General features: G+C 39.4%; 1 protein-coding gene and 1 pseudogene across 1 annotated transcript; one reads left to right on the top strand and one right to left on the bottom strand.

Annotated features, from left to right (window-relative positions):
* Positions 1 to 8,011: 8,011 nt before the first annotated feature.
* On the bottom strand, positions 8,012 to 10,311 carry LOC135698157 (phenoloxidase 8-like). The gene is made up of 5 exons (XM_065218050.1): positions 9,433 to 10,311; positions 9,271 to 9,375; positions 8,580 to 9,207; positions 8,281 to 8,524; positions 8,012 to 8,213 (listed from the first exon to the last, which is right to left on the bottom strand). Exons 1-5 carry the CDS (start codon positions 10,309 to 10,311, stop codon positions 8,012 to 8,014), a joined length of 2,058 nt encoding a protein of 685 aa, XP_065074122.1.
* Positions 10,312 to 11,633: 1,322 nt separating this feature from the next.
* LOC135698171 (zinc finger protein 8-like) lies at positions 11,634 to 25,153 on the top strand (annotated as a pseudogene).
* Positions 25,154 to 26,177: the final 1,024 nt, after the last annotated feature.

The following is a 26,177-nucleotide window of genomic DNA, read 5'->3' as shown; positions in this document are numbered from 1 at the left end:
TAAACAAGTAAACAAGTTATTAAAATGAAATCACGTTCCCGAAAGCAGTCAACAATGTATCTTAAACCGGATCAAGCGTGCGCCCTATTTTTCTAAACATTCCGACGCGTTCCGCCCAATATCTATCAATTACGTTTTTCTACAATAGTAGCCTGGGATAAATCCTAATTCGACCGACACGTGTTTGTTGAAAAATTATATTCTGCCTAATATCAGTAGTCAGTAGTCATTAGGAAACCTGTTACTATATTACCACATATGTATCCTTCTTTCATGAATTTGTTTTACGAACATGATCTAACACAACCTTTTTCTATGACAAAACTATATTCTGATAAAATTGGATCATTGCCTAGACCAACTATTGAAACTAAAGAACAAAACAATTGGCCACGTGTCTGGAATAATATTAACTTAAAGAACCTGAACTCAAATGAAAAATCTATTCTTAATTTACTTTATAATAGGAAAATTGATCACAGAGCTCATTTGTATCGCATAGGTATTGCTGACAACCCTAATTGCTTATCATGCGGATTCCTCGAAGATCTTGAGCATATATATTGTAAACGTTTTTCGGTCAATCAGTCATGGAACTATTTTATTAGACATTTACTAAACAGATTTGATCCTCATTTAATGCGCTTCTTAACCTTTACCAGTTTGATAGCTCCAACCTTAGAAGAGTTTAGCAGGGATGACAAAATTATGATTCTAAGAAAATTTGTTCAGTTTAGTCAATATATTTTGGAAACAGAACCACATATGATCTCCTTGCCTAGCTTCAAATTCTTCTTAGAAATAAATGCCTGTAATTAGTTTAGAATAGCTTAGCTTGTAAGACATGTTTATATGTTAGGAAGACAGAATAAAGATTTTATAAAAAAAAAAAAAAAAACAGACTTATTTTGACACATTTGACTGATGCAATTTTTCATTCGTTCATTTATTGTATGTACTGTATGTATCTACAATCACACTCCTGTCTGGCAGTGGTCTGGCAGTGGTATTATGTATAAAATCTACCTGTAACCATTTTTTATGACTGCAAAAAGTTTGAACTCTGGAGTTCGAAGGTGATAGCTTTACCGTATACCCATTAGCCCATTTCAAGATCGCATGCTTCCGAAGATTTTGCTTACAATAAGCCCCGCTCCGGTACAGTATCGATGCTGATAATGTACTGAAACTTTCTATAAAACAGTAGCGCAAAATTTGATTGACGCGTATTTAATGATTTAAAAAAAAATATTTACGATAGAATTACCACAAAAATTAAGGAACGAGCTCACCAAATTAGTATCCAGAAAAGAACGGCACGGCTTAACAGGGTTTAACCAATGGGAATCTTTTCTGTCCATGCTGATTTCACGGTCTAAATCACTAACACTGGCACAACACGGTTACTGAATACGTAAAAACTGAACTGGACTATACATTTGGAAATAATTCAAACGAAAATTCTCCCGGATGGTGTAGCGCCACCAGCCAAAACGCTGACAGAAGATTATCGCAAAAAATCCCGACAATATCCCAGCGACGAAATAGGACTTGCGATTGGAAACTCGGCATGTGGAACTGTCGATCTATCAATTTCATCGGGAGCACCCGAATACTCGCCAATCTACTGAAGGACCGCGGATTCGGCATCGTAGCGCTGCAGGAGGTGTGTTGGACAGGATCCATGGTGCGAACGTTCAGAGGTAATCATACCATCTACCAGAGTTGCGGCAACACACGCGAGCTGGGCACAGCTTTCATCGTGATGGGCGAATTGCAGAAGCGCGTGATCGGTTGGTGGCCGATCGACGAAAGAATGTGCAGGTTGAGGATTAAGGAACCTATTCTTCAACTCTAGCATAATCAACGTGCACAGCCCTCACTCCGGAAGCACTGATGATGACAAGGACACATTTTACGCGCAGCTCGACCGCGAGTACGATCGCTGACCAAGCCACGATGTCAAGATCATCATAGGAGACCTAAACGCTCAGGTAGGCCAGGAGGAGGAATTCAGACCGACGATTAGAAAGTTTAGCGCCCACCAGCTGACGAACGGGAACGGCCTACGACTCATCGATTTCACCTTCTCCAAGAACATGGCCATACGTAGCACCTTCTTCCAACACCACCTCCCCTATCGCTACACCTGGAGATCACCACAGCAGACGGAATCGCAAATCGACCACGTTCTGATTGATGGACGGCACTTCTCCGACATTATCGACGTCAGGACCTATCGTGGCGCTAACATCGACTCTGACCACTACCTGGTGATGGTCAAACTGCGCCCAAAACTTTCCGTCATCAACAATGTACGGTACCGACGCCCGCCACGGTACAACCTAGAGCGACTGAAGCAACCGGATGTCGCCTTAGCATACGCGCAGAATCTCGAGGCAGCGTTGCCAGAGGAGGGCGAGCTTGATGTGCTCCCTCTAGAGGACTGCTGGAGTACAGTAAAAGCAGTCATCACTGACGCAGCCGAGAGCACCATCGGGTACGTCGAAAGAAGTCGACGGAATGAATGGTTCGACGAGGAGTGCAGAGCGATTTTGGAGGAGAAGAACGCAGCGCGGGCGGTAATGCTGCAGCATGGAACCCGACAGAACGTGGAACGGTCTAAACAGAAGCGGAAACAGCAGACCCGCATCTTTCGGGAGAAAAAACACCGCGTGGAAGAAGCGGAGTGCGAGGAAATGGAACTGCTGTGCCGTTCCCAAGAAACACGGAAGTTCTAGAAGCTCAACGCATCCCGCAACGGCTTCGTGCCGCGAGCCGAAATGTGCAAGGATAAGGACGGGAGCCTCTTGACGGACGGACGTGAGGTGATTGAAAGGTGGAAGCAGCACTTCGATGCGCACCTGAATGGCGAGGAGAACGTAGGCACGGGAGACCAGCACAATGGAGGAAACGACTACGTCAGTGCAGCAGAGGACAGAACTGACCCAACTCCCACGCTGAGGGAAGTTAAGGATTCCATTCAGCAGCTCAAAAACAACAAAGCAGCTGGTAAGGATGGTATCGCAGATGGGCCCAGAAAAGTTGGCCACCTGCCTGCACCGGATGATAGTCAGGATCTGGGAAACAGAACAGCTACCGGTGGAGTGGAAGGAGGGGGTAATCTGCCCCATTCACAAGAAAGGCGACCATTTGGAATGTGAGAACTTCAGAGCGATCACCATTTTGAATGCCGCCTACAAAGTGCTATCCCAGATCATCTTCCGTCGTCTATCACCTAAAATGACCGAGTTCGTGGGAAGTTATCAAGCCGGCTTCATTGACGGCCGATCGTCAACGGACCAGATCTTCACCGTACGGCAAATCCTCCAGAAATGCCGTGAATACCAGGTCCCAACGCATCATTTGTTCATCGACTTTAAGGCGGCATACGACAGTATCGACCGCACAGAGCTATGGAAAATCATGGACGAGAACGGCTTTCCTCGGAAGCTGATCAGACTGATCAAAGCAACGATGGACGGTGTGCAAAACTGCGTAAGGGTTTCGGGTGAACTATCCAGTTCATTCGAATCTCGCCGGGGACTGCGACAAGGTGACGGACTCTCATGCCTACTCTTCAACATTGCTCTAGAAGGTGTAATGCGACGAGCCGGGCTCAACAGCCGGGGTATGATTTTCACGAAATCCGGTCAATTTGTGTGCTTTGCGGACAACATGGACATTATCGCAAGAACATTTGGAACGGTGACAGAACTATACACCCACCTGAAACACTAAGCAGCAAAGATCGGACTGGTGGTGAGTGCGTCAAAAACAAAGTACATGCTAGTAGGCGGAACCAAACATGACAGGATTCGTCTAGGAAGTAATGTCACGATAGACGGGGATACTTTCGAGGTAGTGGAGGAATTCGTTTACCTTGGATCCTTAATGACGGCTGACAACAATGCAAGTCGTGAAATACGAAGGCGCATCATCAGTGGAAGTCGTGCCTACTACGGGCTCCAGAAGAAACTACGGTCAAAAAAGATTCACCCCCGCATCAAATGTACCATGTACAGAACGCTAATAAGACCAGTGGTCCTCTATGGACACGAGACATGGACTATGCTCGAGGAGGACCTGCAAGCACTCGGAGTTTTCGAGCGACGTGTGCTAAGGACGATCTTCGGCGATGTGCAGGAGAACGGTGAGTGGCGGCGAAGAATGAACCACGAGCTCGCTGCACTCTACGGCAAACCCAGCATCCAGAAGGTGGCCAAATCCGGAAGGATGCGGTGGGCAGGGCATGTTGCAAGAATGCCGGACAACAACTCTGCAAAGTTGGTGTTCGCTACTGATCCGGTTGGCACAAGAAGACGTGGAGCGCAGAGAGCACGATGGGCGGACCAGGTAGAGCGTGATCTAGCGAGCATTGGGCATGACCGAGGATGGAGAGCGGCAGCCGCAAACCGAGTATTGTGGCGTACTATTGTTGATTATGTCTTATCTTAAATGTGATGTTGTACAAATAAATGTATATGTATGTCATGTTCGTACTTATGCAATGTCTTTAATCGTAAGATAGTTTTCATACCATCTTACATACGATCAAAGATCAACAGCGAAAATGTGGAGTTTGACAGATTGATGGAATTCAACATATATTTACCGGATCACCTAAAGGCTAACGTCATCATAGCTGGCGACTTCAACGCGCGTATTGTAAAAAGGATCTAACAAAAGATGATAAAAATGCATAGGAACGAGTCTTTACCACGATTTCTGCAACATTAATGGTCTGAAAGATCTGCTACATGGTGCAAACTTGCAAGATCATTTGACATTCAGTAAGTCGGAGTCAATTAGAATCACCTGGACGAATGGAAAAAGTTCATCCCAATTAGATCACATCATAATGTCCAAAATGGGGTTCTTGAAAATCACAGTTATAAGAGGATATTTTAAATTTGACTTGCATAGTGATCATAAAATGATTGAATGTACTTTAAAGTCGGCAGCTGAAGTTACACCACGAAAGAGACGCCAGATCCAAATAGAAACGGCACCAGAAGCGAAGCGTTGAAAGTTCAATTTGGAATCATTGAGGAAAAATGAAGAAGAGCGTGAAAAATTTCAAGCCGAGATTGACCGAACAGCAGGAACATCTTATAATTGAATATACCAGAGGAACTCAGACCAGCAGTTCACTTATAGATCTTAATACGAAATGTAGGTTCTAGAGTATCCTTAATTCAAATAATGCTGCAATTCACACGAAACAAACTAAAGAAGTCTATTCATCACCCTCTATAGTCGGTCTCCAACAATTTTCCCCACCGGTTCCAACTTTTTCCGGCCGAAAGGCTAGGTTTCTGGTCTGCCTTTGAGGGCATTATAAAACACTAATACACAGGACTTTTATTACCCTATGGATCACAAAACACCGAAATTTCGCACACTCGCCACTTCCTGTGTCATCCTCAATCCGATTTATCCTTGCGATTTCAAACCAAAACATTCAATGTGTCAGAAATACCAGGTTGCCGGGATGGGTATTTTACAAACAATCGCAGCTTGCTCTATGACCGGCACAATCGGCATACTTGCGGCACACTGACAAAAAATATGACCCAAGATTGGTGTGCGGAGTGACCTACCCCTTGATTGAAGCACGAAAACGGAAGCAGGATGCTTTCGAAAAACACTTCTCTGAAAAAGTTGATGCTTTGCTGACAGAAATTAATGATCAAAATCCGTTGTCTCAAATGACAGCAATGTTTAGATTCATTAAACAGCATAAGAAAAAGAAGGAATCTAAATCACGAAAGTACATCAACAATATATCAACATACATCAACGTACAACAGGCATCCAACAATAATCAAACGGAACAAATTCATCCAGTCGATGAAGATGATGGGAGAGATGCAGGACCCGAACCTACAATCGAGGAAGTGAGGAGTATTATATGGTCTATTAAAATTAACAGTGCCCCTGGTTTATACCAAATTCATAATGAATTTTGGAAATATGGATTTGAAGAACTACTAGTAAAACTTACAAATCTACTAAAAGACGTTTTTCAAAGCAATGTTATTCCTCAAACTTGGACGGAAACTATTCAAATCCCGATTCCGAAAAAGCAGGGTGCTCAGAATGTAGATAATTATCGGTGTATCACACTTTGCCAGGTTGCTTTTGAATCGCCTAAGACAGCAAATCAAGCCAGTTCCATCATACCAAATGGATTTCAAGCAAAGCGCAGTGCCTCCGACCAAATTTTCGTCCTACGTAGGATTTTAGATGAACGATGCCGCAGAGGATGTTACACCATACTAGTGTCGCTAGATTTAAAGCAAGCCTTTGATCGTCTGGACATCTCGAAAACAGCAATCTAGGAGTATCAAAACCGTTGATCAACCGAATAATTGTAGCCTGTCTTCACGAAACTACTTCGATTCAATGATTTGGACAAAGGACCAACATAACACAGAAAAGAAGAGGCGTAAAACAAGGATGCCCACTAAGTCCGGAATTATTTGTTCTTTTACTGCATCACGCGCTGATATCAGTCAATGAATTTCTACCAGACATTACGCCTGAACAAGGATCTAGTGTAAAAATACCATGCATATTAGCGTATGCTGATGATTTATTGTTTTTGTGTTGAGATGGAGATGATGTTGAAAGGTTATTGTCAATTTTGGAGCCCATATTGACGTCGATTGGTCTGGAGTTAAATACGTTGAAAGTAAAAAGTTTTGATAAGAGATCCGTATTATATCGACAATGAAGAACCTGACACTAGCTTGACGTTTGGGAAATACATGTTGAAAACTGTCACAGAGCTACGCTACCTTGGATCCTGTATAATAAGTAGCCTTTTTAGACGAGAAACCACTTCGGAAAGAAGGAAGAAAGCATATAAGGCTTTTTACTGTCTTTGCTCTTTTCTTAAAGAACATAAACTCAAATGGTCGGTATTAATTAAGCTGTATCATAGCCTGATCACACCAATAGTGACCTATGGAGGTATCTACAGTGCTGAAAAGAAACAGGAACTCAATACGAAGAATGAAGAACCATATGCTACGTATTTTAAAACAACTGAGCCTAGCGGAGGATTAACGGTACCAAATGGAAGGTAATGACGTCGAGGATCAGATAATACCTTTAGACAGTGTTGCACAATTTCGACAATACACGGTGATACTCAAAATTCTGCTTTGGTCACTCGTTTGAGCTAACAGTCATCGTCAAGGCAACCATGTCAATTGTCAGTGGCATTTTTGTCAGTGACGAACATGTGCTGATTTGTTTATTAGCTAAATTTATAATGAAATTAAATGTCTTGAGGAAAACATCCACATGGAGCCATTAAAGTGAACAAGCATCTACGTCCTGAACAGCTTGGATAACAATAATGTGACTCAGAATGCAAGAAATTACCCTTTCTGTTACCAGGTGAATCTTTGCCATTGACGAAAAAATGAATGAGATTTTGACAAAGATTTTTTTGAAGATCAAGTCTATCATTGACTATGTGACAAACAATTTTGTCAATATCGCGCAAAAGTCTGTCAATGACAATAACAAATCTCAGCACTGCCTTTAGTCAACCAAGAATCAATTCCAGAGCACGCATCTGAAGATAAAAAAAAATCGCGATAAGGAAATATGTATCAACATTCAAAGCAGAGAAAATATGTGTGTGCGTGTGTGTGTGTTTCTTGAAGCTTTGCATATACATACACCGCACAATATGCGTTGACAGATACTTTCAATGCGAAAACCCGAAATCAATGCATTTGTCACGTGGGTAAATTACATTTTTACTGCAGAGGTGTCACCATACAAATTGTATGGAGAAAACTAATGTCATATCAAGAAATGCTGATGGGTCCGATTTTCGATGAGCGCAGTATGGATGTTGGTTGATGATTGTCGGATAATTGAATAAGATTACTAGAGATGAAAATTTGCTTTGAATCATTCATTTATTACAAAGAAATCATTAACCAAGAACACACGCCGTCATGTTCATATAACTCCGCCGGACTGAAATTCAAACCTTGGAAATCGTTGTATTAGTGAAACGAATTTCAACAACCGTTCTCTTCATGTTGGAGAAGGACCGAGCAAAATCTTCCATGTGATTTATCTCTTTCGGTACCACCCTGTCAAATGGGAATCCCATCGTCCGACGATCCGGATAGAATTGGTCTCGTAGACCACAGTAGGAATGAGAATCGTTGCAGTCTACGTGTCTGAAGGAAAACAAATTTATTAATAAAATAACAGAAAGTAGCGACTAAACAATAACAGCACACTTACTCATCAAAATTCACATTCACAGCATCCTGTCTGTAGTCGGACACCATAACAAACAGGTCATAAGGCAATCCATGGGGCGATCCCTGGGGAATAAGCATATGATCAGGCCATCCGCAATTGCAGAAACGAAAACTTTCAGTGCCGGGCATCGTTGCAATATCCTGACGGCGGAAGGCCCTCTCGAATGGAATCGTAACGCTAGATTCGTCTGAGCGACGGACAATATTATTTACACCAGGAGTCACTGCAATGAAATGCAATTAATAAATGTTTTTGAAGTCTTTGATTGTTAGACTAACAAGTCACGGTGAACTTATCCAGCTCAATAACGTAGCGACGTTGTTGATTGAACGGAATAGCTTTACCAGATCCGTCGTAAATTGGAGCGAGGAAAATTCGAACCGTTCCTTTTCGTACTTTCTGGGAATCGTTCATAACGTTTATTCTGTAGACAAATGGTGCATGTTGCAAGTGTGTGAAAGTTGCTAGAACATCTCCCGTTGGACCAAAATCTAATCCAACTCCAAGGTCCACTTGGGATCGCTGCCAGAATGTAAGCAAACGATTTACGGCAGCTTTCCCGTTGATTTCTTGTACTGACACATCTTCGATGGTTACGCCAGGGTATCCAAGCTGCTTAGAGGTGTACGGAGCCAATTTCTTCAGGTAATCCTCAAACAGATCGTCAACAAACATATGGAGTCGATAGAAAATGGGGTCGCGTATGGAAGTAGCAATATCGCCTATCACACCTGTTCCTTCAAGATAAAGATTGTCCGGATCATGAACAAAGCCAATGATCGTGTGTAGCATAGAATGGATGTTGCCATAATACGGAATGTTTGGTGATAACAGGGAATTTTCCATAACGTTTCCAAGCAGATCGATTCCTGTTGCATCATCCAGAGGGATATGTTTGCCGTCTTCCTATAAAGCAGAGAAAGTTGTATTCAAACGATCCGTATCTCGGAAATGACTAAATAAACATACTGCAAGTACATAACCGTTGATTACTGCTTCCTTAAATCGATTCACCCAGTTTTCGATCTCCAAGACGGTTGCAACGGAATCTTCATCATTTGGTCTATTAACGTGCTGAAAAAGGATGGAAGTACATTGAAGAATTGAACAATTTAAATTTATTCTACTCACTGTTATCACAGCATTTTCTGCCCTGCCTGCAAACGTTCTGTTCAAGGCACTGTTCAGAAGCTTAGGGAAATATGCCTCAGGGATCGGTTCTCGTAGATTGTCAAGTGATGTGGGTGGTGGCATGAGATGACAAAATCGTTCAGCAATATAGCGCACTAATATTTGGCGATGCATGTAGTAGAACAATTCACCTCGTCTGTCCTTACGCACAATTTCAATTGGTCCTTCCATCGGATAGGTTATGTGCCAATGCCAATGGTGGAGATTGATTCCAAGATCTTCTCGGAAATAGCCCAGTCGTTGCTCTAATACTTCCTCTGATGCCGAGTACACCATGGGGATTTCGATTGCCACTCGCTGCGGTTGATCGACGACGAATCCTTCCTCCTCCAATTGTGGGAACAATAATGGATCAACGAATCGCTTCGGGAACATTTCCAACAATGACAGGACCGGCACATCATGTGTGTCTTTCCGATGGAGCAAAGCTACAGTCAACGCATACTGAAACAGCAACGGGTTCAGCCGATCTCGGGCATACGAAGCCATTGAGAGTAGTATTTCCGGGTCCGGTGCATTCATGAAATCCTGCACTAGTTTACCCGAAATGTTCCGATGCTTCGGACTGAATGTATTGTAGTTACCGTTTCGGGGAATTTCCAGAGCATAGGTGAAGTCCGGAGGATCTATCGATTTCACCACGACGTGATTGGGAGCAGATCCAAAACGTTTAGAAATCATCGGTGCCAGCGGGCGGTAGCGATCGGTTAGGAAATGCTCAGGCAGGGCCATGTACGTTTGGCCCCCGTACTTGGGATAGAACAATGGCTCCCGAGGACGTGTCATAAGACACAAGAAACCTGTCTTCCAGTCGGTCATCTTGGATGCTTCGGTGAAGATTAGATTCGATATAACGGATTTGGCAAACACTTCTGAACTGATTTCAGTGGTGTCGAGTCTGAGCTTTTATAGGGTGCAATTGCAAAAAAACTGCAAAATGTCAATGATCTTAAGTTCATCTACACGATGTAGCATGAGCATATAGAATTCAAACGCGAGAAACCGCAGCTGATCATAGACCAACGTTAAATTCAAATCATAGTTTGTGTTGCTATCCTAGTTTATGAATCATCCAGACTGCCAATATACTAAGTCAATTGAAAATGCACAGCAACAGTGCATCGGCCACAAAGTGTAGGAATTTTTTCATTTGTTGAATGCGATATAGGTATGAGGTCATATACTCAATCTTTCATGTACATTAGCTATTCGATAGCAAAACGATATGGTGGTTCTCAGAATTTTGCAAAATATTAGACCTGTATTTTTTTTATTTTCTCATTAGGGTAACCATTTCCATGTTAGGGTGGTCCAAAAAGTCGCCAAATCACTGAAGAATATCATGACTAGACAGTTAGATTAGTAACACAGAATGGAAGGGGAAGTGCAAGCAATTCCGGGATTAAAAAATTGGTGCGTTTTTCTGCTCAACAAACGATGCGTTTCGGTAGCGTTCCACACAAGCTTTCTATGCACACTCACACTATCATAGCATGCTGCCTATCTTAACTGCAGCAAGCAGAAGATGCCTTCTACCGCTAGGTGCGCTAGTGCTCTCCAATGAAAAGTGGAGCCCCTTTCTGATCCTAAGTTCTCCTTTTGTTCTGTGTAAGTAAGCATGGTAGTAGGCATAGGATTGATTGAGATAGTTAGACAAGTAAGTTAGCAGAGACGGTTGTGTTGCACCGTACGGAGAGTAAATAAATGTGAGTTGAAGATCTAAATGAATCCTTATCCTGAATTATCGGGAATACCCAGAATCCTACACCATGCATTCTCAGTGCCTGGAAAACTATCCGAATGCAGTGCTTTATAAAGTAACCCGCGTCTTCCATCAGTTTGTACAAAAGCAAATGCGTCTCCATCATTTGCAATGAATATACTCAAGCTATGTCCATCCGTGCACTCGTCCAGAGCTTTGAAGGATGGTTCAGAGCTTTTAAACTTGCACGCATTTTGTTTAGCAGTTGGTTGATGGATTCTGCAGATGTTGTTTACAAGTGAGAAATGAGTTCTGCTGGCGACTGAGAGCAGCATCTCGATTTGTTTATTTACGATTCTTGTGTTGACCTTTCTCTATATTTTCGGTGGCAGACAGTTGTATAGCATTTGAACTTTGTGTTTAAGTTTTCCCTCCAGCAATGCGTTCCTTTTGTACGGTGAAGGGTTGTGGTAACAAGGCATGTCTTACTTAAAACAAAACTGATCGAGGTAAGTATGTACAGATAATATGTCAAATAATACATTTCACCATATTAGAAAATTATACGACAGCATGCGACATGTGCTGATAAAAAACGTAAAAACTAGCCAGCAAGATATGATGATCCTGGTAACCATTGAAATCGAGATTCCCTTCAAATCGTTTGTTGATTAAAGGAGAACAACAACACGGATAAAAATCCCCTTATACTTTATGGTAAATTTCTAAATCATAATATTCATAAATCAAATAATAAGTAGAAACCATACAATAATGTTAATGAAGGTCATGTGTCAAATAAACTATATTAATGGTCTCACATATAGTTTATGGTTTCCCAATTAGAAAGTACTAAGCTGGAGTGTTGGCAATAATTCATAAATGAAGCATACGAATAACATATTTATTACTATAGTCTGCTCGTCAATTCTCGACCAACAATAAAAATGAACCTATCAGCCCTTTACGCGCGAACCGAAGCTCATCTAAGAAAACCAACATCACCATCCAGTACGTGAAATTCATAGGGGAAGACACATCTAAATCTCAATTTAAAGATGGCCAGAAATCTCACGCTCGCAAATCAACCAATGAAATTTTTTTTTTCATTTCTGGATTTTTGTATCTTTTTGAAAGAAATCTATAGAATTTTCATCAATCGTCTTTCCATCTACTCATTGCGAGCGCATCTAACGACAGTAAATGGAAATCTTCTCTGCATTTTCGATAGAGTTGCCCCCCTTGCGAAATTCTCCCCTTCCCGTTCGTTTTGATGATTTACGTAGGTGAGCTTCGGGTCTCGCGAAAAAAGGCATTACAAGTTTTGTTTACGAAAGCTGATAGGCATTTTCCTATCATCATCCTCTTCCTGAGGATGATACTAACAGTTGTTCCAATCATTTAAGACTATTTTTGGTCAAGAATTATATTTTTTCTATCTACCCATTGACTAAAATGCTTGTTTTACGTGTTATTAACATAATCCAGGCATCACGTACCATGCATTTCCGTTCAAATTGGATCGGATTGAGAAATGGATCCGCTTTTGTGAGTGGCCTGATAGTTGACATCCTAAGTTGAATCAAGGCATTTGTTCGGCTCATTTCGATGATAGAGATTATGACGAGCGGTTCAAACTTCGACGGCAACTGAAGATGGATGGTATATGACTTTATGGTTTAGCTTGATTCTTCAATTTGGAAAAAAATCTATTTTTACAGCAATTCCAAGCATCAGAGGTCATCTACTGACGGTTACTGATATTGACAGGAACTGCACAGCTACGATTGATGGTGAAATTTCCGAAAGGGTTGGATCACGAGGTACTTTGAATTGATTATGTTGAAATTGTTTCTTATGCTACAGGCTTATGGATAACCTAAAAGCAAACATGAAGCGCTCATTTCCTCGCATACTCGACTTCGTATGCTTTTTCTGCTGGAGAGATTCAAGGCAAGTGTGTGCGTCGTTCTACAATGTTCTACGATGTGCGTCGTTCTACAAGCTTACTGGTATAGTCGAAAGCGTAGATAGAACACGAAATAAAAAAGACAAAAAACCATTACATCGCCTGCATGGTCAATTTCTAACATTCGTTGCGATGTTCATGAACACAGGATGATATGAAACGGAACCAACATTAATTGTAATAGATTTTTGGTTTGCGTGTAGTTTGAAGTGGTTAAGACTAGGGTTCTGATGCATGGTCATTATCGATGTCATTGCTTGTTTTTGTTGCTAAGGAATCCAATTTTGACTGACAAAGGGGCGCGCCTTTGGAGGGTGTTTCAACACTCCGAAGGGTATAAATAGCGGGACCTTCAAAATTATAATCGATTCCTTGCGATGAGGGCAAGAATGACAACTGTATCAAAACCGAATACTTCATCATTTCCCAATAGTGATGGAGTATTACGACATGCACTAAACTAAGGACACGGGATATACTACAATAGATCAAATTACTGGTCGCAGTGGTTTTATGTCCCGAATAGAAAAAAAAAACACGTGCGGTCCGCAGACCGCACTTTGCCCATCACTGTTGAAAAGTATGTGTTTGACACATAAACCTGTCAATTTCGCTTCGAGATAGTTGAAATCAATGAACTCACTCAGAGTGAGTACTCATCGACCCTAAAATCACTGATTGTGACTCTCTTGTGGGCCTTCCTTAGCTCAGTCGATAAAAGCGCAGCTATAAAGCAAGACCTTGTTGGAGGTGGCGAGGTCCAATGGCCGGTCCGGTCTAGGATTTTTTCGTGTTGGAAAAATTCTCTACTTCCCTGTAGGATCATACTTGCCATACAATTATACTATTATATAAATGGTACAGGAATCGAAAGCTCTCAATTAAAAACTGTGAAAGTGCATCTATAACACTAAGTTGAGAGCACACAAGAAGCACATATGCGATAAACAATAAAATTGAAATTCAATGAAGAAGAAGATGAAAAAAAAATATTATCTGACAGCGAAATTGACAGGTTTATGTGTCAAACACATAAAGGGTGGAACGAGCAAAAAGCAGTCACACAAAATTAAGTTTATACAAATAATGTTGATAAATTAATAATCTGTTTTATGTTCCTCTAGCAGCTTACTCTCACATGAAGCGCTGATATTGTTGAGTTCACTCTATGCATTGCCAATTACGAATTCACGGACTTTGCGGTTGACCTCGTCCATTAAGTTTTGCACAACCTTATTGTATTGATAAATAAAGTTATTCTGGACCTTTGCTGAGAGTTTCTCTTGATGATTGTTCAATATATCCGGAGATGAACCAGCGTCTGACTGAAAATCTCCTTAATAAAGACAACAAACCAACCAACCAACCATTGTTCAATATTTTTAAAATAGCCGAAGTATAATGAAGTTGTTGGGATCTAGTTTTTGGCTACAACTGTAATGTTGTTGGTTTCATACACCTTTCACGAAACCTTTCCGGCGCTAGATCAGACAAGTACAGCTTAGGGAATCAGTGGTTTCTAATAAAAAGCAATACACATTTGTTCATACACTAGCTCACGTTAATATTCTGCATGATGATGCCAGCTGTCGCAAAGATAATTGCTTTCAGCTCACCAGTGAATCTTGACCAAATAGTTTTCTTAAAATTTTCGAATGATTTTTTTTTGCTATTCTCTTCCAGTTGCAGTATAAAATTCTTAACCAGGAAGCTGTTTGAAATGAGCCTTCACAATGAAAGATATGAATTTAACAAATGTGCATGCAAAATTTTAAAATGCTGGACACCCACCTTCGAAAATCAACGTTTGTTATTTTTTAAGTGCACGCTAAACATAAATACGCTGAATTTGAGTTGAACATTTTTTGAGAGTTCCACTTTTTACTTTATAACCTCTTCTTGTAACTTACTTTAATTATTCCATAACTAAAAACATTTTTTAATGTTCAAACCACTGTTTCTATAAAATAATTTAAATTTACCATTTCAGCAAACCCATCTGGATAAATTTAACCCTGTCGATCTTGAATGTGGCTCCGTTTATTCAAATGGAAAGCAGCTAGATGTTAATTTGCAACTTAACCATTCTGGAATTTATAACAATTCCGCTTCAATTACCGCTAAACATACAAATGATCATCAATATTGTCAGCCATTACATTTTCTTTAAATAAAATAAAGAATTGTAAAAATAAATAAAAATGCATATAGAAACAAATAAGCTCGAAGTTCACTTGTTTTATTACTTTGATAATTCGCTTGAGCTCTTTCCAAGACTTTAATGAGACATTATCAAGAGTTTACTAAGAATTGTTCCCCTTTAAAATTGACGTTACAGCCTACAACTACCATACAACTTATTCTTTGGAGTCGCTTTGATAGAATTAATCGTTATCAAGCTATGGCTTTTTTAAATGGTTTCTATAAACTAACGCTCGAAAAAGTGGTCATATTTTATAGCTGTTACCTTACTTACTTTTTTGCTTTTTCTGAAAGTTGCTGCAGAAAGTACAGGATCATAATTTTGCTATTTCCTGTATTGTATGACGTTCCCCCGAATACCATTTGCCCAAATGATATTCATCCGAAAGACATTCGCGTGAATTCCATTCACCTGCATGGATAATTTACCCGAATACACCATTTACCCGATTTATTTTCATATTCCAAGTCTTTGTTTATTTATTCTTGATAATGGCTTAAACCCTTTCTAAGGCCGTAGAAACTAATCAAGGAATCAACAAAAACTAAAACAAAACACAATGTTTACTTGATCATATACTCAAATGTATTTTTTGATTGAAAAAAAAAGTCTAAAAACTTTAAAAATTGGTGGCAATATAGTTGCCACTGCCTGTGTAGGCCAAAAACGTTTGCCACGTATTATGGGAATGAATCGAAGAATCAAATAAACTTCAATGGAGTTTTGAGTGAAACTAATTACAGCAAGGTGTTGCACAAAGTGGTACCTTACTCTTCGAACATTGATTTTTTTAAATCATTGGATTTTTGACCTTTTATTATTGGCTTTTGTGCTGCATAGGTCACAGCGACGATAAGTAGGTTGTGAATTCCAACAACTGAAAAACGTAGATTATCTGGTATTCATTCTTTTTGATTTTGATTTTGTTGCAAATTTGCCTAAATTCCAATGTTTTGCCAATCCACCGCCAGAGAAACATACGGCCTTTGAAAATAAGGTGTAATACTGTGGTATTATGTTGTTTTCGTGTCATTTGTGCTCTTGAAATTGCAAGGTGTGAATGAGATTAATCTGAAAATAGCTTCCACAGCGATTCACCATAACGGAGTATTTGAGAGCATTCTAATTTGATTCCTCGTGACCTTGAAATCAGCAACATGGTTGCTGTAAAGCTAAAACATCCCAACTAACAATTTTAGCTGCAGATTAGCTTATACAGCCAAAAATTGGCTTATAGAGTTAATTTTTGCCTGTATAAGCTAGTCTGCAACTAAAATTGTTTGTTGGGATAGTTTTATATCTTTTTATCGGAAGCATACAATGTGATAATGTTATATACCTACTACTACTGGAAAGCTTTGTGGTTTCTAATAGCAAGGGCTTTTAAACTTGCATGCAAGATTATTTTCAGAACAGCTGTTATATGAATTTGGTGAGTGTATATTAGACTGCCAGCGAAAATGGTAATTTTAATTTCGCTAACAAACCATATACAAAATGTTTATTGCCTCGAAAAATGACCCTATGCAAAATTTGAGCTCAATCGGACATGATTTAGGGGTGGCGCAAACGCGTCAAAGTTTGACTTTTTTCACTCTCGAAAATCTCCCAAGGAGCACATGAAATTTCGGAAACCAAAAAAAAAAAATTTTGATGCAAATGTCTTAAAATTGCATGAAACGTCGAGATTTGATGTTATCTCGAATTTTTTTTTTTTCAAAAACCGGCTTTCTGGGAATTTTTTTCATGAGTTCTATATGGAATATAGAAGATTGATTAGTCGGCTTCTAAAACTGTTCACAATTGGCTCCTATCTGCTTATATATCGAATTAAACCGCCATTTAGGATCTAATACGAAATAATTCACTAGGGTGGTCCAATTATTCTTCATTAGGGTGGTCCAAAAATCAAAATAGGTATGTAAAAACCATTACTTTTTACCAAACGCATGTATCTGAAAATATCATCATGTGGTGTTTTGGAATTTTTAAGAATCCAAACTTCAAAACATTTGATGATATTACTTTTTAGTATCTGAGACCACGTAAAATAGAAGCATAGACAGACATAAATCGTAAAATAATTCCGAAAATTGTACAGGACAACCGTTAGTGCTGTTTAGTTTACAGTACAATCTGACGAAAGTACAATGACTTTTTAACATATCCACCTAATACGGGACAACCCTTTACATGTGTTTCTTTTAAATTCCTACCCTATAGAGGTGCCAAAGAAGTACCCGCATAAAGCATATTGTTTATCTGGCTTCCTTTTGGGTATTAATTAAAAAACACACACTAACAGTGTTCTCCTACAGGCAAGCAACGGTATCAAGTACTTATTTCTACGTAAACTTTTCTATCTTGGCTTTTTCTACCTACACACTACGAAAAATACATGTAAATTTCAGTGCCCTGAGACCGACACCTGCAAACGGCCCTTTTGACATAATAATCAATTGAAAAGGACGAGAAAATCAATTCAATTAAACGCACTTTTCATCGAGTTACATATGTTTCAGTTTCAGGAGACTTAATTGTACATGCCATGTTTGTTTACGTGCCATGATTTACGTCAAAGCTGAATTACGTCTCGTGTAAAAATAATAATTTCTAAGTGTGTATGCTTTAGTATAAAAAAGGATGCGATCTGAGGATGTATGATCAATCAGTAGTGCGTTTGAAGAAGACAACAAGCAGAGAACTGATAGAGAATAGCACGACAGTTTGTTAAAAATGGTTGACATTTGGCTAGTTGGAGAATATCTGCCGTCGTTCGGCCATTCTGTTAACTTGCCGACGTATAGTGAAGTTTTTCGTAAATATATGTTTCATTAGCGTGCTGAAAAAAAAAAGTTGTAAGCTTAGTGCACTTCCTAACAATAAAGGAATTAAAGGATGCTTGGAAGAAAAAAAACTTAACACATTTGGTAAATGACATAAGCATAAAGAAAAACCTGTTGCTATTTTTCAATACTTGGAAAGCCTTATTGAAATGCAAACTTAGAATGGCTAAGAAAGAGGTCGAAAAAAGGAACGCATTTCATGGATCATTGCGGAGTTTGTTTGATATCGGGAAGAATTTTAAGGCAAAAACCCGTGAAGAAAAGCAGGCGATGCAATATTTGCAAAAATAGCGGGAACAAGCTCATCTTGAAGAAGAAACTGAGGTTCTCCCTACCAATGAAACCATTTTGTGTAGCGATTTTGAGGAAGAAGGGTCAAGCCAAAGACCGAATCAAATTTCACGGAAACAAATCCGATTCCATTTTCATGAATAAGAAATCATGAAACTTGCCATCCCATGAAATCATAACAATGATTCATGATTTCGTCATGGAAATTCATGATTTCATAATGCAGTGGAATCAAGGCCGCTACAAGCGTTACACGTACTTGGCAAACCGTGTTCATAAACCGCACTACATAGGTATCTCTTATACGCCTTTTGTCTTCCGTCTTATACAAGTACTGATAGTCTAGTGGTCAAATAATGGGTTTAATAATCTCAAGGTTCTTGGTTCGAATCCAGTCTGATGCTTTATTCTATTCTTTTTACATTTTTTTGGTAAAAGTTAAACCCATGAATTTTAGATCATGATTTGAAATCGGATGATTCATGATTTTGGGAATGTTTGCTGCGTTACGCAAAAGTTGCTCATGATATCATGAATATTATTCATGGTGTATTTTCATAACATGAAAATACGCTTTGTTCATGAAATCATGAGTCATTTTTCTCATTTCGGAGATCGGATTTTTTCCCGTGTTGTAGTGCAACCTCAATTGAAACATCATCATAAAACGACACAAACATCAGTGTACTCGCCTAGTACATCCGAAAGAGCTTCTCCAAAAACAGGTACGTCAACGGCGCCGGTGGTGTAGTGGTAAGCGTGATTACCTCTCACCCCAGCAGGCCTGGGTTCAATCCCAGTCGGCGCCGCCGGGATGTTCTGAGGCATAACATCTCTGATCACGCCTTCCTTCAGATGGGAAGTAAAGCCGTTGGTCCCCGGTTCATGAGTTCATGGGTCGATAGGTAGGGTCCAGGTGTGGGAGCTGCCTTCCTGGCGCGTCGGTAGCATTGGTGCTCAGCACGGAAAACAAGATCGACGGAAAAAACAAACCAAAGGAAAAAAAAAAAAAAAAAAAACAGGTACGTTGTGATGTTTTACTAATGATTTTTTTTCTTTTAGATTATACACCTATTACCATCCATATAAATATATTTTGAACGTTCTAGGTTCTCCAAAACCAGCTTTGACACGTAAATCGCAACTGATACGAGTTGTTACAGTTGAGGTAGCTGCTGCATTGGACCGCTGTAAAGTGAGTGATCGAAATGCTGTGTTTCTAATATCATCGATCGCTAAAGCTTTAGGGCACGAAGTTTCATCATTATTGTTGAACAAGGAATCTGTCAGAATCGCCAGAGCAGGAATTCGCTTACAAATGCAACATGATTTAAAAGCGTCGTTTAAGCCAGATATAAATTTAACAGTACATTGGGATTCTAAGCCGCTACCTACATATTACCATCCAAAGCTCTACCAAAAACCGAGCGCTTGGCCATAGTTGAAAAATTTTTTTTCGAGGTAACACCAAATCTCGACGTTTCATGCATTTTTAAGACATTCGGCATCAAAAAAAATTTTTTGATTTCCGAAATTGGGAGATTTTCGAGAGTGAAAAAAATCAAACTTTGACGCGTTTGCGCCACCCCTAAATCATGTCCGATTGAGCTCAAATTTTGCATAGGGTCATTTTTCGAGGCAATAAACATTTTGTATATGGTTTGTTAGCGAAATTTGATGGTCAAATTTTTCCCATACTTTCATTGGCAGTCTAGTGTATATACATTTGTAGATTTGCTTTGACAAAGAGGTTGGCTTGGTTCGTAAACAAAAGACAGCGACTAATTTTGATTGCTAACAGTTTAAGCAATTTAAGTGGACTTAACAGTTGGCTTTACAGTTGAAACCCAAAGAAAATTGATTTGTAATTTTAAATCTAGTTTGTCTGTTTGCTAGTTCTACCGCATTTTGAGGTAAGTATTTCACTGTTGACTTGATGCTACATAGTTCTGTATCTACCAGGTTTCTGTAAGGCTAAATGATAATGAGTTACAAACTACAAGGAAATTATTATTCATTTTCTGTGGTTCGCAATTTTTCAGAACTAGAATTGACTTTGACTACTCTTCAGCGATGCCTTACTTTTGAGCGGTGAAGGGTTGGGGCAATAAGGTCTGTCGTACCAAAAACAACCTGGATATAGTGTACCACCGGTTTCCAAGTGGACCGGCTTAAGATATGGATTCGTTTCTGTGGATGGAGTGAAGTGTGGCAGCCACAGAGGAATCAAGGCATCTATTTCTTTCCTTTATTTAACGTCGGTCTCTGTTCCGTAATCTAGTGCCAATCACCGACGGACATCGATTGCCATTCATTAACGGCAATCGAATGTGCAGGAAGGCAGCTTCCACACCAGCGTAGGATATCGTACCCATTCACAACACACATGGGCCGGGACCAACGGCTTTACTTCCCTTCCGAAGGAAGACGCGACCAGAGATTTTTTTTTTTTATATCTTTATTAAGGAGACTTTCAGCCGTTGGCTGGCTCGTCTCCGAAAGTGACCAGAGATTTTTATGCCTCAGAAAAATCCCACCGACCTCGGCTGGGATTGAACCCAGACCCATCGGGGTGTTAGAAAGCAGTCACGCTTACCACTACACCACCGGCACCGGCAAATCAAGGCATCTGTTCGATACGTTTCGATGACAGCTGTTATGATGAGCGGTTCAAAATACGTAGCGAAATCATTGGTGCGAAAATGCGAAGGCAACTGAAGACCGATGGTAATTTAAGTTGATACACGGCCGTTTAATCTCACTCAGAGAGTAGCTTCTACTTAGAGAAACGAGAAATTTCTTAAAAACGTAGTCCTAATAATTTTTTATGGTTATTTAGCTTAACGACGCGTTCGGGGTATCATCCAAACCATTTGTGGATTAGTTATATCATTTGGGTTATAGTTCGTTTATGAGATTTTTTTATTATTAGAGAGGTTACTCAGCGCTGAATAACCTACGTTTTTAGAAAGAGAACTTTAATCTGAGTAGAATTTATGCCGTTGATACAATTGTATGACAAACTATTTGTATGATCATTATTTGTATTATAAATTATGAGCGCTATACACTGAACGGCCGTATAGTTAGGTTGGATTCTTTAAATGCAAGGATTTATCTTTTAATTTTGTGCAACCTATGTTTTTGCAGCGATTCCAGATGTTGTGAGTAATCCGGTAGCGTTCAATGAGGCCATCTTCAATACCACTACTGATACTGGGATTTCTAAAAGGATTGCACCACGAGGTACACTCGCTGGGCAGCGTTAAGGTTCAATTTACTTTGATGCTTTTTGGAAAATTTCAAAAGCAGTTTTTTCCGACGCATTATTTTAGATTGCAAAAAGCTCGCACCATTCGATTCCTTTTGATATTTTACACATAATGAGGCGAGCTTTTTGCAATCTAAAATAATGCGTCGAAAAGAACTGCTTTTGAATTTTTAAAAAATGCATCAAAGTAAATTGAACCTTAATAAATATAGTCGTATTTTAGGGAATCCGGGGTCTACACAAGTTGTGGCTGGCCAAATATGAGGGACATTGCGCCATAAAAAATGGCTTACTTCATAAGAAAGTATGCTACCAGTGCTATTCGGGTCTATCCCAAGTAACATTGCTAGTTTTATCGTGGTTTTAAAGCATTCTACAAGTCTAAATCATGGCACATAACATATGTGGAACTTCATGCAAAACTGCTAACTAAAAATTGACCCCTTTTTTGTTTCCTCAGTGGTATAACTGGTATAGTTGGACATCGATCTGTCAAAATTAAATTTTCGTGATTCGACACTGAGTCTTCCTATGGGCCAATGTCGGAAACGTAAGCAATGGCTTCTTTCGTAAATATCTTGTAATTCAAAGTCAATCCATGTAACCAAGAAATTCTATCAGCTATGGAGACTTTCTTGTCTTATCTCTTCACTCCGCCATGGTACCAGCGAGCCACCTTCTCTTCATGCAAAGATTAACTGGAGTGAAAGGGTAAGGTAATGTCTAACTTGTTACTCGCACATACTGACGTTTGCTTATGGGATTTTACCATAGGAGTGAAGAGTTACAGAGTGACCGAAAAGGCTAATTGTCAAGGTAATGCGGCCATTCTTTTTTAGACTAGCTCTGGGGCACAGGGGGCCTATCAAAGGATTTATTAACGCGTGTTTTCAAGTCGGTCAGAATTCAATCAAGCGCATTGTTAACCAGTCATACTGTAAATAACCAGTCATACTGTAAATAACCAGTCAGTAGATCTTTGTGTTGGGATTTTAGCAGAAACATTCAATTTTACGCTATTGATAAACATAGAGAGGGTTGAAACCGTGGGTATTACAGGTACAGCACTCGATTTCATTTGTCATCCTTCTTGCAAAATTCTTGTGAATGGAAAGATGCAAGGTTAGCTCAAAACACTGCAGATTTATGTCTGTTTTACGTATTAATTCCAAGAAGAAGAAGTTCCACTACAGCTATCAAATGAACAAGGCTTCAAAGAATCCCCAGCAAATATACTTCGATTTCTCAACGCACACTATGTTTTTTTTTCAATATTCAGCTCTTTTTTATACTGGCTGAAGAACATTGACAGCTTCTTAAGATTTGCAATACTTATATATAAACCAGGACGCTTGTTGCAAAATGATAATTACAGAAAAGCAATACGCATCGCTTTCATAATTGAATTGTAAACAGTTAACCCATGGCAGCTTAAAATTACGTTTTTTAGGTGGCAGGTCATCGCTTAAAATATCTTCAAAAAATGTCTCCTTTTTTATGCAAACGATAATTTATAATTCTAAATTAAGCTATATAAAAAATAAAAGAACGATAGTTATATAATTAAAATTAAAGAACGTAAATTATTATGGCAATACAAAGACATGAGTTCAAGAGCGCTAAGAAGACATAGAATTATAAACCACATTAGAAATATTTTAATAGAATTGACTACCCCCTTGATACCCTTTCTCATTTTACAGTTGGTATAATCAGTTTGACAGATCGATGTCCTATTATACCACTTGAAATCACTGAAATGGGGTCGATTTTTTATGACCGAGTTCCACATATGTTATGTGATCATGGTCTACAGAACCCTCATAAAACCATAATTATTACTTGGGATATTTGGTCAAAATATGCAACGTTATTTAAGTTTGACCTCTCCTCTTACGAATAAAGTAGATACACCAATCATGGCTATACGGTCCTATAATTGAGCATGGAATACCCATATGCCATAATACGCTGAGAAAATACTATGAGGGGATCGTGTAGCCACGACTGGTACATCTACATCTATGTATCATATTTCTCGTACCCATATATTTATTATTCATGCTGGGATCTGCAATCGCACGAAAAGAGGATAATTCAACTGAGCAAGGAGTTAATACGATGATCGAGGACTCCAGCAATGAGGATGATACGTATGAATATGACCAAATCCAGGATGACGTTGTGCATATCGTTGAAGGTAAATTGTGCAAGATATGCCAGAGGCAAAATATTTGCTACAACATGCGGTAATGGGCAAGTCGTATAAGGATATAATACAGGAATCGCTGAATGTACCAGTAAGGCATTGGATATAGTTTTCTCTAACAAAATTGCTCTTTTTACATTTTTTTGTAGGTTTTCTGCGATGATGATGAAAACATGCGGGTCTGTGGAAAGTGTAGCAACTTCATCGAAGAACTCTATTCGTTTGTGAAGCAATGCCGAGAAAATTTCTATCGAATAGTTGAACCTCTGAATCTAAAACAAAACGAGTTTGGACTGAGTGATGAGCAAGAAGGCTACGATTACGATACAGAAGAAATCCCGGATCATGTAGGAACGGAATCGATTATACAGGAAATTTCCGTTTTCCATGAATCACGGCACGGTGAAACCGTTCAGTCCGAAATGATGGATCCACTGGATTTAGACGCGGGTCCAAGTAATATTAATGTTCATAGTGTTAAAAAGGATTTGCAATTGTTCAAGAAATCTCACCCTTACGCCTCAGTCAAGTGAAACGTGTGTGGAAAGATTTACACTAAAGATCTTCAGTTGCAATATCCCTGTCAATATTGCGATAAAGTTTTCTACGTTTGGCGATCGCAAAGAGATCATGAGGTTAGATTGTTACTCATAAGCGTGTTCAACTTATTTTTTTTTCAATTCTGTTGCAGCAAACCCATTTGGACACAATCGACAATGTCGAATATCGTTGCAATGAATGTGCTTCCGTTTATTCAAATAAAAAGCAACTAGACGTTCATTTTAAACTGAATCATTTGGGAATTCGAAAGTATGCCTGCCAGCATTGCGATTTCTGCACCAATCAAAAGTATAGTAACATTTTAATATTAATTGGAACCATTCGCTTATGCATGTATTTATTTTGCTTTTTTGTATATATTTCAGGGATCGTTTACTACGTCACGTACGCGCTACACATACTGATAAACGTCCATATGGGTACAGGGTGTGTGGGAGCTCTACCAGCATTGCTGCTAATCATTACATCCATTTTAAGCGACATAAAAAGAAGGGAGAGGCCAAGGAGTACAACCTCAAATGTGCCTATTGTGGGCTTTTCTTCACGAAGGATGCGGTATTTGAAAGGCATTTAACTGACACTCACCTGAGCGAAGCCGTAGTTGTATGATGTTTGGATTAGTAGATAATTATATTTAATTTGTACGACATTGATTATTTACTTTTATTTCTGTGATTTCGACCTTAATACTATAAAGAAGGTACCTAATCTAAATCGAAAAAAGTTGTCATATATAGCTCTCCGGAGCTAAATATTTTCAGCCAGTTGACCAGTTCCAGGCAAAATAGGATAAAAATATAAACATTTAATATTCGATCTTCTAGCGGCGCTGGTGGTGTAGTGGTAAGCGTGATTATCTCTCACCCCAGCAGGCCTGGGTTCAATCCCAGTTGGCGCCGCCGGGATGTTCTGAGGCGTAACATCTCTGATCACGGAGGGAAGTAAAGCCGTTGGTCCCCGGTCCATGAGTTGATGGGTCCAAAGGTAGTGTTCAGGTGTGGGAACTGCCTTCCTGGCGTCGGTAGCATTAGTGCTCAGCACGGAAAACAAAATCGACGGAAAACACATCAAGGAAAAAATACTCGATCTTCTCCTATTTGTATGAAACATTACATAATTATGGTTTATAGGCAATGAATCTAAAATATCTTTAAATGACAAAATGACAAGCGATCAACGAACCGAACGATAACGCTATGTCAGAAGTGGAAAGCAATAATTATATAATCTTTTTCCTTTTTTTCCATGACAAGCATCCCGTGCTAGACAGCTCACTCGGGTAGAAGGAAACGAGCCAATTGTTGTAGTAAAGCTGAAGATGATACACGTGTATTATTTGGAATTTTGTTGTTGTCTTTTCTCGATTCAGATCAAACTATGTCCTCATGTATATTGTAACAAAGCAGGCAAGCAATATATCAATATCCTTCTACCACTCCGATCAAGCTAAGTTATAGGGCGAGTTTGTCATGGTAGTCGTAGCAACCGTTTTGTCTGTATTGTTGGTTGTTTTATGTATTTGGATTCGCTGGTTATGGGCAATAATTCACATTTTGGCAAAAATTCGGCCATTTTGGATCTTGTAATTTTTTTCAAACCAAAATACCACCAAATAATGCGATTTGCATCCTGG

Source organism: Ochlerotatus camptorhynchus, unplaced genomic scaffold (genome assembly GCF_037179485.1).
Source record: "Ochlerotatus camptorhynchus isolate MF236.1 unplaced genomic scaffold, CSIRO-AGI_Acam_v1.1 ptg000083l, whole genome shotgun sequence".
Taxonomy (NCBI): domain Eukaryota; kingdom Metazoa; phylum Arthropoda; class Insecta; order Diptera; family Culicidae; genus Ochlerotatus; species Ochlerotatus camptorhynchus.
The sequence above is the reverse complement of the archived record's forward strand: the minus strand, read 5'-3'. Positions and strand labels throughout refer to the sequence as shown.

What these genes read in the sequence shown, in the direction of transcription:
- LOC135698157 (XM_065218050.1), bottom strand. Translation starts at nt 10,311, where the DNA reads ATGACCGACTGGAAGACAGGTTTCTTGTGTCTTATGACACGTCCTCGG. An exon ending in GGATAAGTTCACCGTGACTT is followed by an intron (nt 8,525 to 8,579) that starts GTTAGTCTAACA and finishes ATTTCATTGCAG; the next exon opens with TGACTCCTGGTGTAAATAAT. An exon ending in GTGAATGTGAATTTTGATGA is followed by an intron (nt 8,214 to 8,280) that starts GTAAGTGTGCTG and finishes GTTTTCCTTCAG; the next exon opens with ACACGTAGACTGCAACGATT.